General features: G+C 45.6%; 1 protein-coding gene across 1 annotated transcript in view; it reads right to left on the reverse strand.

The window, feature by feature from the left end:
- NWD2 (NACHT and WD repeat domain containing 2) overlaps positions 1-14610 on the reverse strand; it is a 174772-nt gene extending 160162 nt beyond the window's left edge. Inside the window, exon 1 of the mRNA XM_038533507.1 lies at positions 14422-14610. Within this exon, the coding sequence (XP_038389435.1) occupies positions 14422-14572 (151 nt within the window). The 5' untranslated portion in view covers positions 14573-14610. The remainder of the gene's footprint in view (positions 1-14421) is intronic.
- Positions 14611-15190: the final 580 nt, after the last annotated feature.

Below are 15190 nucleotides of genomic sequence, written 5' to 3' on the forward strand. Positions count from 1 at the left end.
GGACCAGACTCCCTAAAATATCTACTTTCTACTATAACCAAATTCTAAACTTATGAAACAAAACTGTTTTGGATCCAAAGCTCCTAGATTCGAGAATCTTCTCTCTCATTCTAGTCTGAGATCTGCAGAGTAGAATCAATGAACAAATGAAAGATTAGCCCTTTCCAGACTCAAATTGTCATCTACCTATCCCTGGACCTTGCAGTGACTCACTCAAGAGACCCATCTCCTCCCTTGTCTTCACGTCTCGCCTCTATCCCCCTCTACCCCAAACACCAACACGGACAGGAAAACCTATATTGTTTGCTCAGTATAATGTGGGTTTGCAATGACCATTACACACACGCAGTAAGAATTATCAACGTGCATAGGAGTTGGGCCAATCTACCATATGACCACGTGGAATGAAACCGTTTTTCAGTTATACGTGGGATTTAATACTGCTCTCTCTTAGGGAGGATTGCAATCCTCCCTAAAGGGAGTATTCATTTTTATGAAGAATGGCCTTTCTCACAAATGTGGGCACCACATGTGCTTTGAAACATCACAGCAAACTGTGCATCAAGGTCTAAGTCTAAAAGATTAACAGGAAGTTGGAAAAAAGGACAAGACTTTACATAGATTTAAAGCAACATTAAAGGGATTCCTTTTTTTTTTAAGGGATTCTTTATGTATGAAAGAAATTAAGGTATTTAGCGTAAGATCAGAGCACACCTTACATTAAAAGGTGGAAGTGCTATCTTTTTCTTCTGTCTGAATGTCATTTTATTGAAATCTGCTTGTTATTCATGGTATTAAAAGAGTATTGGGGGCTAATTTTTAAAAACATGTAGTTCTGCTCTATTATTTAGAGATGGAACTTATTAACTTAATACCTTATAATGTGGGATGAATTCATTTTTATGTGTTAAACCATCATTTAAAAATGGTGTTTTTATATAGTCGCCTAAAGCTAAAAGCATATGTGATTATGTGGATGGCATAATCTGGAAATAATGACCATTTCATGCCACAATTCACAAAGACAACTTATTCGAGTAATTCTCATTCACTTGAAACCCTTCTATGTCTTTTCTTTCATCTTCTAGGGCTTTTAACAGATTCTGACCTAGAAACTTTTGAGTCCTTGCTATTGGACTTGGCATTGTTTTAGTTGCTTGGGCATTTCATAGATTTCCCACAATAATTTCATAAGGTAGTCATTATGTCCAACTTTCAAAAAGGACAATGAAGCCTGAGGAGATTAAATACTTTACACAAATTTATAACAAATCTCAGAATTCAAAACCCACTCTAGCCCTCCAGTTCTTTCACCTTAGCCAGTACACTATAATGCATTTGTTTTATTTTATTAATTTCTCTATTGCTGCATAAAAAATCAAAATCATTGGCTTAGAACAACATGCGCCTTCCCCTGGAATCTGCAATGTTGGCAGGGGTTCAGCAGGGAAGGGTAGCTTGTCTCTGCTCCACAAGGCCTTAGCTGGGAGAGCTCAACATGTGAGCAGAGGTCCACTTCCAAGACAGTGCATCCTCCTCTCTGGCAAGGTGGTGCTGGCTTGCTGCTTCTCTCTTAGGGGTGTCTCCATGGGGTGCCTGGGTTCTGAAGAACAAGTGTTTCCGAAAACAGAAAGTGGAAGTGGTCAGCTTCTAAAAATCTGGGCCCAGGGACCTGTGCAGTGCCACTTCTTCCATTTTCTATTGGCCAACAGCAGCCGGAGATCCCCAATCTAAGAAATCATAGATTCTCCTTTCAGTGGGTTGCATGCCAAAATACTTAAGGGCCTTGTGACAAAACCCCCCATACCGCGTAAGATTTCAGGTGCAACAGTGATTTGATTAAATTGTGAAATTCCTATTGTATGAATGCTTTCACATTTCCCCATGACTTTGCAGATGAATGCCCCCGAACAGCAAACCCTCCGAGGTGGGAAGGTCTGCGTCTTTTCCTATTTTTCCTACAAATTCTCCTTATTGTTACTGCAACTGCTTCTCCATGTAGATTATTCAGGCTTCTGAATAGAGACCTTGGCTTAAAAGGGAACTCTATTTTCAGGTCTTTTTAGTGTTTTCAGATTTACTCTTTTCCTTGAACATTTGATAGTCTTGATTAACTTCATCACTTTTTATCAGAGTGACCTCAGAGGTTTCTGAATTCCATTTCTTAAAAAAAGATTTTATTGATTTATATGAGAGAGAGAAGAGTGCATGCATACATGCAGGGGGGTGGGGGTGGGGAAGGAGCAGAGGGAGAGGGACAAATAGACCCTGTGCTGAGCCTGCTGGCTCTATTCCAGGACCCTGAGATCACGACCTCAGTCGAAACGGAGTCTGATGTTCAACCAACTGACTGAGTCACCCAGGTGGCCCTGAATTCCATTGTAATTAGAGAATATTCTAGAATCCTGTCAACTGGGTTAGATTATCTGCTTGAACTACTTCCTTTCCTTAGCAACTAACTAGTATGCAGGTTCTATCAACATGCAGTAGATTTTCAGCCTATTTTACAGCCTCAGCACATTTTTCCTTCTTTAGAAAGTGGTGATTCTATTAGTTCTATCATTTGGTCAAGAAAATTTCTCACTTCTCAATTTTTCTTATTTCACTCTGGCTTTGTCATCTTTTGCTTTGGCCAAAGGAACCAAACCAAAAAACCCCCACCCCCCCCCTTCCAAGTGTTCACAGTTGCAAATTCCCTGCACGAAACAAGAGCACACTCCATTCTTCACCCACAGGAAACATTACTAATCAATCTCTGTTCTCTTTCCCATTGAGCACGGATGTGGTCCCAACACATTTGTGGCTGCAGAACATTTTAGTCGCCACTAATGATTAAGCAATCAGAGTAATTGGACTTCCAGGATATATCCTCTTCCCTCTTTCTGGAACACCTCATTGTCTTCAACTAGGACAATCAAGTCTTTCTAATCTCTCAAACATTGTTTTGAATTCCTTGTTTTTATTGAACAGGCTTCCTGCTGCCTAGCCCCTGCATCTTTTCTCTGAGATATTCAGAACTATACTTCCCGCCACCTACAGTGCTGGCTATTATCAGCCAGGAAATATTTACTATTACTTTCCTATATTCTCAACCCTCTGAGACTCAGGATTGGATCACTCAGGCAGCAGCTATAGCCTTGGCCTTGGGTTCCGGTCCCAACAGGAGCCTGCACCTTGTCCCAGGACCTCAGTCCCACCTTATGACTAGGGGCTGGGATCCTGCCTTGGTTTTGCCAGATGCTTCTTGCCACCCCTACTCCCTCCCCACACACTCCCTATCTCAGGATGGCAGTCCTGTGCCCAAACTTTCCCTCTACTTTCATACTTTCCACCTGCCCAAACCCCTCCAGTTATTATCTGTGTAAACTCCTCTAAGTTTCTGACACTTGAGGAAATTAAATTTCAGCATACATGTGCTCACTAAGCTTCTTTGCTCAACTCTATGGCAACAAATGATTTCTCTTCAAAAACTGCACCTTCCTTTTGGAACTAGACTTATTCTCATCATTGACAGCTGGCCCAGTTTTCCCAGCAGCCACTCCACGACGGTACCGAGGTCTAGATCTTATATTTGACACAACCCAGTCTTTCCCTTTTGACTAAATTTGACCAGCTTGTGCCTGACCGGGATATCGGACACCACAGTTCCATTCTAATTATTCCAAGTGGCCTTTGGAATCATCCACAGTGTGTTTCTGGTAGCTGTGCTTGTCCTGCCTCCTAGCTGCAGGAACTTAAAGAATGAAGATAGCACGAATCTTGTACTTTCTCTGTCCCCCTCCACAACAACTAGTGAGAGGAGTTCAGCTGTACACAATGGAGATCTAATAAATACTGCCAGTGATGCTTAGAATAAATTCTGAAGGGAATCTATTCAGCGGCAAGAATCTCTCTGACACTATCCATAATGGATCAGATTAAGCATTATGAAAGACCTCCTTCTAATTTTGCGGTTTCATTTCTGAGTTAGACTGTCATCACTCTTGGAACAAGACACCTGGCATCTGGGCTTTGCTCTTTGTTTTGAGTGTACCCATGTTAAAGCCAAGGAAATATTTTGGATCGAAAATGAGATTTCCAGGAAGCATTTCATTAGAAGTGGGTATTATTCCCTTTGAATTGCATCCAAAGCTGTAGTTTCTATCCTTTTATTAACTTCCTACCACAGATCCTTTTTCTAATTCCATATTAGCCTACTTACTTTAATTTGCAGAATGAATCCTGTTTGATTTCAATAAAAAATAGGATGAAAGAGGAAGCTCTGAAGAAGCAATATGAAGGTGTCTGTTTTTTAGTTAGGAGCACCAGACTTTCTTCTAGAGTGACTGTCTATAACTCAGCATGTATGTATATTGTTGAACTACTCCCAAGTTTTACATTGATTTGAATCACATGACCATGAAGGACAAAACTTCTAGGATGTTTTGGGTTGAAAAGAACTCTGAGCCTACTTTATCAATCCCAATTACCCTGTAGATGCATTCCCGTTACACTGTAGGAATTGTGTCATTTGCCATTTTAAAGGGTGTTTGCAAGGGTGCACTTTATTTTTTTCAGTTGTCTATTGTTGTGTATCAAACTACCCAGTATCAAAACTTAGTGGTTTAAAACAACTTACTATTTCTAGAGAGATGAAGTAACTTTTCCCAAGGCCTTGTGAAGCCCTTACCTAATGAAGCTGACACTGATAGCTGATGTAGTTCCTATTACTGCATACAAACTATGTCACATCTTATAGCTTACTGTCTTCCCTTGTATCAGATATTGGCTGTGATATAATTTGGGTTATGTCAAACTAGATACATGATGTAAATGATCTTTGATAATTAAAGGATCTCACTGTGTACAAATGTTAAAACTGAAATAGGTAAAGATTTAGGTTAGGGGAGAAACCTCAGCTTCTTCCTCTGAGGGTTTCTTCTGGAGCATGAGATCCCTTCCTGGAATGGGGATGAGAGGGTTGAAAGGATGACTTATTTGACTGAAAATATGGGAAAAGTAAAGCAGGCAAGCTCAGCCCACCTACTTACTCCTTCCACCAGGAACTTACCTGTCCACACAGAATATGGGTCATACTGTCTTCTCCAGGCTCAATTTTTTTTTGGGGCAGACCCCACCCTGGAGGCCAATCCCTACCAGTGTGGGGGTCAAAGAATGTCTAATTCTGATGTCTAGTATTCGGCAGCACAAAAAATACTCTCCATTATTACCTTTCTAGTGGTATTGATGGTGGTATTTTTACCTATTTGCAGACTCTGGTTCTTCTCAGATTAGAATATGGAAGGTTCTAGAAGAGTACTGTGGATGGAGTCAAAACTCAACTGTGATCGTCACAACTGTTAACACTGTTGGGCACTTGCTATATGCCAGGGCACTAGTTTCCTCACTTTTCATGCATTTTCTCCTAACCTAATTATGACAAAAGCCAAAGAAACTACACAATATAACTGGAGTTTTGGTAGCTTTCAAAATTGGCTACCATTAATTCCCTCCCCCCCCATATGCACCTGCCTCTCCTCATACAAAGACCTATTTCCTCTCCCTCTGAATCTGGGCTAGCCTAGGACTTGCAGACAAAGAACACGGGAAAATGACATCCTAGGACTTCCAGGGACTTAAGAGACCTGCTAGCTTCCATTTCCTTTCTCTAGAGTAGCCAATCCCCTACAATGAATCCTGGGCTAGATTCCTGAATGACAAGAAAAGCTGGAGAGCAAGCCCTCACGGAGGACACGTTAGGTGCCAGACAGAGTGCAGCCGCCTTGAACCTTCCAGCCCAGTTCCACCCAGGCTGAGCTGAACGAGTCAACTGAGCCACTGGAGCCAATGGCTCAGTGGAACAGAGCTACTTGTCTTCTGCAGGCCAAGCCCTGATCCAATTCCCAGGCAGGTACAGAACTGTGAGAACCGGAACAAATAAGTTAACAATAAGCTGCAGACAACTGAAACAAATAAAATGCAAATTTGCCACACACCCTTTAAAACAGCAAATGGTGTCATGGCTACAGTGTGACAAGATTTTTAAAAGAGCTGTAGATGATTTACTAAACCATAAAGTCACAATCTATTTGTAGAGTGTACTCTACACTCCAAGCCCTGCTTTCTTTCACATGTCATTCTGAATGAGCCACCTTTAAGGGACAAGTGGTAGTATCACCTCAAGACATCAGCTCCACTCTCTTGTTTGAAGGGATAAAAGCTCTTCATTGAATAATGATCATCTCTTTCTATATCCTGCAGAGATCTCCTCATCATTTGCCTCATATTTGATTACCATGTAGGAGAGCGTTTACACCTGGCTCTCTTTGGTCCTCTGGGGAGCCTCCCAACCGGCATTCTGAGCTCCATGCTGGCTTACGCCTCCTGTCACTTTAATGCCATGCTCATATCTTTAGCATGGTACTCAACACATACACTATTTACGTCAACTGCACGAGAACAGAGACCTGCCTGTTTTGTCACTGCTGTATGCTAAGCACCAGAACGGCCCTCCACATGCAGGAGGTGCTTCATGAATATTTCCTGGTTGAGTAAGTCAAAGTGTGCCTTCTTCTCCCTGGACTAGATACTGTTTCTTGGTATTGAGCATCCATTAGCACTTCTTGTCATTCGCTCCCTGCGGTATAAGGGCTGGAAGTCTGGAAGTTCCCAGACTTACCTGCTGCAAGGGTCCAGGGGCAATTCTGGTTCTGCCAGGGGGGCGTGTCTGCATGAGGCCTGGGCAGCAAGGGCACAGGGGAAGTTCTTCTGCCGTGAGTTGTGGTGGCTGACGTGTGGTTTCAGCAGATGTGCGTGTTTGTAGAATCTGGCCAGCTACCCGGTACGCAGCAAGGATAACTGGCAGTGGCTTCTACAGTTTCCAGACATCTAGGGGACAGCTTTGGCAAGGTGACCTAAATGCCCAGTGCTGACCCTTTTACTCACTGACTGGATCCTTACAATGAGTTTTGGGACTGCTGGGATCCCTGAAGAATCTGGAGTGGTTATGGTTTTACTATGGAATTCTAACTGATACGCCCCTACAACTGCATTTCCTCAAGGGCAGGAAATGCCTTTTTAATCTTTCCATACCTGCACAGTGTCTGGATCACAGCAGAAACTAGTAATGAAGATAATAAGGATAATAAATGCAAACACAGATTTCATGTTTACTATGTGCCCAGCACTATTCTAAGCGCTTTACAATACTCATTCAGTGACCCTGAAGGCAGGCACTCCTGTGGGTTCTCTTCTACAGATTAGAAAACTGAGAAAAGAGTAACCAAGCAACCTGCTAAAGAACCACAGCATCAAATGGTGGATTGAGGAGGCAAACGCAGGCAGTCCGGCTACGCAGTCTGCACCTGTATCTAGCATTTTCTGCTGCCTGAATAACATTTGTTCAAGGACTTGAAGACACAACCTCTACAATTTCAGAATGCATTATAAGTGTTATGTGCACTTATCATAGGATAACGGTTCAGTATATTCTTCTTTAAGACGTTTCTGAGGCATCAAACAGCTGTGAGTGTGTGTGTGTGCGCGCGCGCGCGCACACACACCCCCATATAGATAGGATTTTGCTGTGTTAATTGTATTTTTTCTAATTACTCACAAAACTATGAAAAAAAACTGGGAGCCTTAGAAATAATTAGCATTATAGGGAAGGTAAGAGGAACACAGTGAAGAGTATTCACAGCTTCCGTATGAATTTCTTGATGCACATCTTTCTGTCTAGTGCCTTGGAGCAGAAGCTACAGTAAAATACATACTGGTTGCAGCAATGTAGGGAAAATACTTCTCTCTTTACTGTGGCTTGTGTCAAAATGGAGAACAAGCTTTCCTACCAAGACCCCAAAGGTATAGAGGAGAGTGTTCAGGAAGATTCAAAGACATGCAGAGGACAAAGTCTAAGTGGAAATGGGAAAGGCATCTGATCATTAATGCTGTGGACAGATGTGCATGATTCTCAAAGATGACCAGTGCATAAATCAGACTGGGTGAGGAAAATGTGCAAAAATAGGTGTCAGGGAGCATCTTTTTCTCCAATGTCTCCCAACACACAGAGGGAAATCCAGGAGCACAGTAGCTCTGGACAGGGCCATTATGTACTTCTCAGGGGGAAGTGTCTTAATCAGAGGGATGCATTTGGAAGGAAAATCTGAACACAAATGGCCCAGGCCCTTCGTTCTCTCTTGTAAGTGAACCTGTCATTCTTCTCTGCTCCTCCATGTCTTCAATAGTAAAAGGGTCAACTCTGTCCAGCAGTTGGGGGAAGGGACAGGTTTACGCCCTGTGCATTGCTGAGTGACTGGGGCAGGGGTGGGGGTGGGGGTAGTAAGTTCAAGGAATCCTGAGGTTCAGTACTAGAAAACCCTACTTGCCTAAAGGAAAAAGCCATATTCCCCCCTCAGACAGGTCCACAGTCCTTACCTGCACTTCCAAAATCCTCAAAGCACTGAAAACAAAAAATTTTCCCCAATTCATCTGGCAGCAAAACCTTAAGTGACCTGAGTCACAAAAACCTGACCTTAACAGACATGAAACTACAGATGAAGTCCTGGTTTCTCCACTTAGAGCTCTGTGTTGCCTGTGGTAGCCAGTAGCCTCATTGTACCTACTTACATTTAAATTAGATACTCTACTACAAATTCAGATTCTTAGTCATACCAGCCACATTTCAAAGCCTCAACAGCCCAATTTAACTCATGCTACCATATAGGACAATGCAGATAAAAACCTTCCAGCACTGCAGAAAGTAGAACACTGATGTAGAATAAAGTTTCCTCATAGACATATTCATATTTTATTATGGGGTGTTACCCCAGACCCTAAATAATCAACAGCACATGCACCATTTTCTTCTAAAACCTAAAAAAATATGGAATTCCAAAATCACATCTGGCCCAAAAGATGACAAAGGAATATGAGCTTGCATCAGTTTTTAGCAGTAATAAAGGCATCACGCAGCCTTCTTTCTATATTAGACTTTACCTGTTATAGAGTCAATGGTTATGTTCCCCTAAATTCATATGTTGAAGCCCCAACGCCAAAAGTGATGGTATCCTGAGGTGAGACCTTGGGGAGGTAATTAGGTATGGACAAGGTCATGAGGGTGGGCCTCCATGATGGGATTACTATCTTTATAAAAGGAGGACAAGATACAATTCTCTTTCCACCACATGATGACATGATCTTCTTCCCTGTGACCATGGAGGAAGACCTGGGGTGACAAAGCTACAAGCCAAGGTACATCAAGGACCACCAGAAGCTACTGACGCTAGAAAGAGACCAGGAAGGACTCTTCCTGAGAGCCATGACCCTGCTGACACCTTGTTTTTGGACTTTTAGCTCCAGATTCATGAGACCATAAATTTCTTTTCTTTAAAATCCACTTTGTGCGAAATATTATGGCAACTCTATGAAATGAAGACAGATTTTGGTTCCAAGAAGTGGATGCGGCTGTAACAGATACCTAAACATCTGAAAACTGCTTTGGAACAGGGTAATAATGGGTAGAGCCTGGAGGTGCAAGCTAGAAAATGCCAAGATTGCCACGAAGAGACAGTTAATGGCAATTCTGTGGAGGGCTCAGAAAGGAAAGTGGAGAAAGCTTCTATCTTCTTAGAAAATACAGAAATCGTGAACAGAAGAATATGGCCATTGATGTGTTATTGCACAACAGACGGAAGGGGAGTGTTGTAAAGGAGTCACCAATGTAGCTGAACTGTGCTCTAGTGTTTTGTGGAAGGTAGTCCTTGTAAGCCATGCAGCTGGATAAAGGGGTGGCTTGGTTCCTCCTGAGTGCTTATAGTAAATTGGGGTGGGGGGCGAGGGGAGGAATTGAGAATGGAATTAAGCAAAAAAGAATCAGAACTTAAAGATCTGGAAAACGCTCAGCTTATCCCTATTACAAAAAAATGACAAAGCTTGTTCTGAAAAGAACACCAAGGGTATGGCTGACCAACCATTTGATGAGGAAATTAGTATGGTTTATACCCCTATAAACAAGGTCAGCTGGAACTGAGGAAGACAGAGACCGTTTCAAAGGAAGGAAGGCCAACAGACTTCTTAGATCCTGTAGGACTAGATGATTTGGCTGTTCATCAGCGTATGTGTGATTCTTCAAGACAAAGGAAGAACGACCCCAAAGGAGGTCTGGAGATCGGGGCTGCCTCCTTGGTATAAAGGTTGGGGGAAGGTATCACCAGGGCTTCAACAGGGCAGACGGCATGGGTCCAAAGCCTCTTAGAGTCTCAGTGGGCCACTCCTTCCCCAGAGAGTTACAAAAGTGGAACTGCCACCCTAGGGGGTATGGAAGGCAGAGCTTCAAAACCAAGAGGTTTATTCCAAGAGCCTTAAGAACAAAGACCAAATGGTATTTGCCTTGCTAGGTTTTGAACTTACTTGGGACCCTTCATCTTTCTTTGGAATGAGAACGCTAACCCTATGCCTGTCCCACCATCCCATTTTGGAAGCACATAATGTTGCTGGTTTCACAGCACAGGTTCACAGCAGGAAAGAATCCTGCCTTAGGATAAATCATATCTGAAGTTCCATCCATAGCAAATTTAGATTGTACTTAGAGGAGACTGTCGGGTGTAGACTTTAGTGTTGTTGCTGGAACAGGTCAAGAATTTTGGAGTTGTTGGGAGGGAATGAACAGAATCTGTATGCAACAAGGACAGGAATTTGTTGGGGGTATGCAGGGGCAGAAGGTTATGGACTTGATGTTTCTGCCCCTCCCCCTTTCATATGTTGAAGCCCTAACAGCTAATGTGAGGGTAGTCAGAGGTGGGACCTTTGGGATGTAATTAGGTTTATATGAGGTCTTTAGGATGGGATTAGTATCCTTTTTTTTTTTTTTAAATGTTTTTTAAAGATTTTATTTATTTATTCATGAGAGAGAGAGAGAGAGAGAGGCAGAGACACAGGCAGAGGGAGAAGCAGGCTCCATGCATGGAGGACGGAGGACTCCATTCCAGGACCCTGGGATCACGCCCTGAGCCAAAGGCAGATGCTCAAACACCCAGATGTCCTGGGATTAGCATCCTTTCTAAAGAAAAAGAAAACCAGAGCTTGTGTCTTTTGCCATGTGAGGACACATGTGGGAAGATGGTCAACTGCAAACCAGAAAGTGGCCCCTTACCAGGAACCAAACCTGCCCACACCTCAATCTTGGCCTTGCCAGTATCCAGAACGGTGAGGAATAAGCTGCCAAAGCCACTTAGTCTATAGTATTTTGTTGCGAAAGGCACTTAGTCTATGGTATTTTGTTGCAGCAGCCCAAGCTAAGACTTACTTTGTTTTAAACTGGTTAAGAATTGAGGCAAAGAAAGGGGAAAAAAAAAAAAAAAGATTTGAGGCAAAGAGATTACTTATTAGGCCCTAGTGAATTTCAACATAGGGAGAAAATTGTGCTGGCTCCTCTCCTCTTGAATATTCACAGAACAATTAAGGCTAATCACAGTGGAAGATTTTATATGTGTTTTAGAATCATTGTTTCAAGAAGGTATAAGTGCCATCCTTGGCAGAGAGACAGTGGCTAAATGACAAGAAGACTTCCAAGGATTAATACGGATGCCACAGATGTTATTTCTATGTTGTGTGGAAGGTGGGACTAGATGAAGTCCATTGCCTATCTATGTAAGAGAATCCGGTAAAACTCTATTCCCATCCTCCCATCACCCCCCCGTCCCACCCCCCCCACCCTGACACACACTGGTTCTTCTCCAGTGCCTTTAATGTGGTAGGGATTGGCCAGATGTAGATAAACTTCTGGACAGGAACAAGTCCCTTAGAGTCCAGAACATTCTGAAATTTCCTTGAATACCCTTAAAACTACCTTTTGGTATAAGTGAAGTGGGTCAGGGCAGCCAGCCATGGTCCCTTCCTGCTATCAGCTCTGGCTGTCAGGATTCAAGAGTAAGAAAAACACTCATCCACTGGATCCAGCTGATTGTCTTGTCCATGTAGGGATAAGATACTTCACAGAAATCTGGCAGGAACCTAGGCTGGGCCAAAGAGTATCAAGAGGGAGGTTCTGAGTCCCCTGAAGGGGCTTCACCTTGTTTCACTCTGCTATAAGGAGTGCAGGCAAGTAGCTTCCCCAGGCACAGCCTTAGTTTCCTTATCTGTAAAACAGGGAGAACAGCCTCTGGCCCACCATCCTCACAGGATTTGACAATGGAAATCAAAATTAGAATACTGAATGAGCTAACATTTGAGAAAGTAATTTTTACATTCAAAAGACATATATTACCTTTACTACTGATAGGTAAAGTCCATAGGAGCCTTTTAAAACAATACCTATTAATGCAATAATCTAAGGGAGACCCTTGCTGGATTCTTAAACATATTGCTAGGAATTCAACACAAAGCATCTTTTATTTAGAACATAAATTGATTTCCACTTGTAAAGAAAAGCATGACATAATGTTCTTTGTCTTAATTGGACAGTGGAGAGGCTCTTGGGTATTGGCCAAGAATCTAATACTGGATCTAGCCAAAACACAACCATTTGCTTCCTGAACTGCATCCATAAAAATGTTGTGGTAAAGGGCTGCCTCTGATAGAGCATTTACCAAGATTGCAAGGTTTCATGTACAAGTCAAAAAAAAAAAAAAATCTGTCTCTTCTATTCAATATACCCTCGACTCTCCAATTTGAATAAAATTTGAGATGCTGCCCCTATTTCAACTTCTTAGGTAGAAGTCACATTTCTGGTCCTTTTGGATCAATGAGCAAGCTCTCCAGCTCAAATGGTGATCAGGAGACATAAACCGTTCATGCCTCCCTCCTCCTGTTTGCTCAAAGATTAATATATGGTAAAACTTTAAAGAAACTTGAAATTTTGAAGAATCATGTACAAGCTTAAAAATGACATTAATCTTAAATATTAATTCAATATTAAGCTGACAAATTCATGATCTTTTTTTATTTAAAGGAAATACAAGTTTAAATGGAAAATTATTGATCATATTAAAATTCTCACATTCCTTTGAAGCAACACATTTAAAGAAAACCAGGAATTTGGTTTTACATCAGCAGACTTAAACACTTCCCATGAGATTTCTTTTAAGCTTAGAACTGAAAATTTTAAGACTAAACATTTTCTAACACAATTCTCTCAACCACCTATAAAATGTTTCAGCACCATATAAAAGAAGCAAAACACTGAACCCTTAAGTTGCAGATTTTCATACCCTTTAAATAGCCTGCACATCTCCATGGTTTTCTTTATTCAGATTTAAGTTAAAATCCTGGAAGACATCCCTGAGATTTTTTTTTTTTCCCATCCCTGAGATTTTAAGAGGATATTAAAAGAGTGCACAGTAGTTTCCTAAATGCCTTCCTGAAGTATTCAATTCTGTGAAAGTGAGCTGTAAACTTTATAGGACAGTCGTACCCCCATCTCAAAAGTATAGATTCCTTCTAGAATTACTGGGAGCGATCAACTCCTTTCCTCAACCCCCTTGTCATAAGTAAACTTCACCTGAGCTTCCTTTGTTAAACCTAGTTTAGAAAATTACTCTTTGTAGTCCTCTCCAACTGCTTTTCACAAGCAACCAAGTCTTGGGTTTTTGCAAACGACTGCATCTCATGACTGTTAACTTCTCCTTTTCCTTTTCTGTTAGAGAGCCTAAGAAAGTCCCCTACAAACTTCTCCTGCGGGCCGAACATTTTGTCTAGAAAGGAGCAATTCCTGCAGTCTGACCCAGTTTAAGTCTAATGCATCCTACTTGCCCTACACTTGCTAAGGAACGAAAGTTACCGTTCAAGTCCTAGAACTCAAAGGCGGTGTGGAGCAAAACAAAAAAGGGGGGTTGGTGGGGGCACGACCCACCCACAGATCCCCAAGTCTGCGTCTGGCGCCCACCCGGGGCCGGCGGGAGCAGGCCATGCGGACCCCGAGGGAGCTCAGCCCACCCCGGCGCGCCTCCCCGAGGCCAGCGCGCGCCCAGCCCGGGGCCTCGCCGCCGGTTCCCGCTCAGCCTCCGCGGCCCTTCGGTCTGCGGGCGCCAGGGAACCCCGGGCTCCCTCCGCCGCCCCGCCGGGGACGGGCGGCAGGCGCGGGGAGCCCTCCCTCGGGAGCCGGAGCGGGAGCCGGAGCCGGAGCCGGAGCGCGCCACCCGTCGCGCTGGCGAGACCCCCGCGGGAGAAACCCGCCGCGAGAGCACGGGCGGCCGGGCCGCAGGATGAGCTTCCAGAAGCGTCGGCTACTCTGCCTCGGACGTTTCCGAGCTCGCGCTAGAGGAGCACCCGGGCCGGGGAGGGGCGCGCCACTGGGTGTCCCGGGGGAGGCCGAGGGCGCGGGGCCCGGGGCCCGAGCAGGGGGAGCGCGAGTGGCTGCGGCGCGGTCCCCGCGCGCTCCGCTGGGGCAGCCGCGGCCTCCGCGGGGGGCGGACGGACGGACGGACGGACCCGAGCGCCGGGGCTCACCTTCAGGGTTGGCGCTGATGAAGACCCGCACGCTTCGGCCGGCGGGCACGAGGTGAGTGGGCAGGGCGGAGAGGTTCCCGCAGAAAGCCGCGCGCCGCAGCGCAGAGTCCCGGGGACAGGGCAGCCTGGTGCCCGCACCTGCCGGCCACATCGCCCTCGGGGAGGAGGAGGAGCCGCCGCCGCCGCCGCCGCCTGGTCTCGGTTCCTGCCCGCGCCCCCGCGGAACGGCCGGGTCGGTGCCCGCAGGCGGCGCGGCTCAGAGCCGCCCCGGGCCCGAGGCGCCGCCGGCGAGCTCCGGGGCGCACAGCTCGGGCCGGCGCGCAGCGGCCATGCGGACCCCGGGCCCCCGGGCCGCCCCCGGGGCTCAGCGCCGCGGCCGGAGGGCGCTCAGCCTGGCGGCGGCTACGCGCGCGGAGAAGCGCCCGCGCCCGCCGCCCGGCCCGCGCCCATGTCCCCGCCCGCGCCCGCCGGGACCGAGCGGAAGCCAGCCGCCAAACTTTATCCGCGGAGGGCGGCCCGCCGGCGCGGACACCTGCTCCCGCGGGGCGCGGGGCGCGGGGCGCGGGCTCAGGCGCGGCTCCAGGGGCGGCTCCAGGGGCGGCGGGCGCGGGGGCGCGCGGGGCTCGGGCTGCCCATGGGCTCCCGGGCGCCTCCGGGGACGGTCCCGGGCGCCCGCGGCGGGCTCCGCGCCGGGGGGCGGGCGGGCAGGCGACTAGCCCGCGATGCCGCCGACTCCGCCGACTCTCCCAGGGGTCCGACGAGCCCCGAG

Source organism: Canis lupus, chromosome 3, assembly GCF_011100685.1.
Source record: "Canis lupus familiaris isolate Mischka breed German Shepherd chromosome 3, alternate assembly UU_Cfam_GSD_1.0, whole genome shotgun sequence".
Taxonomy (NCBI): domain Eukaryota; kingdom Metazoa; phylum Chordata; class Mammalia; order Carnivora; family Canidae; genus Canis; species Canis lupus.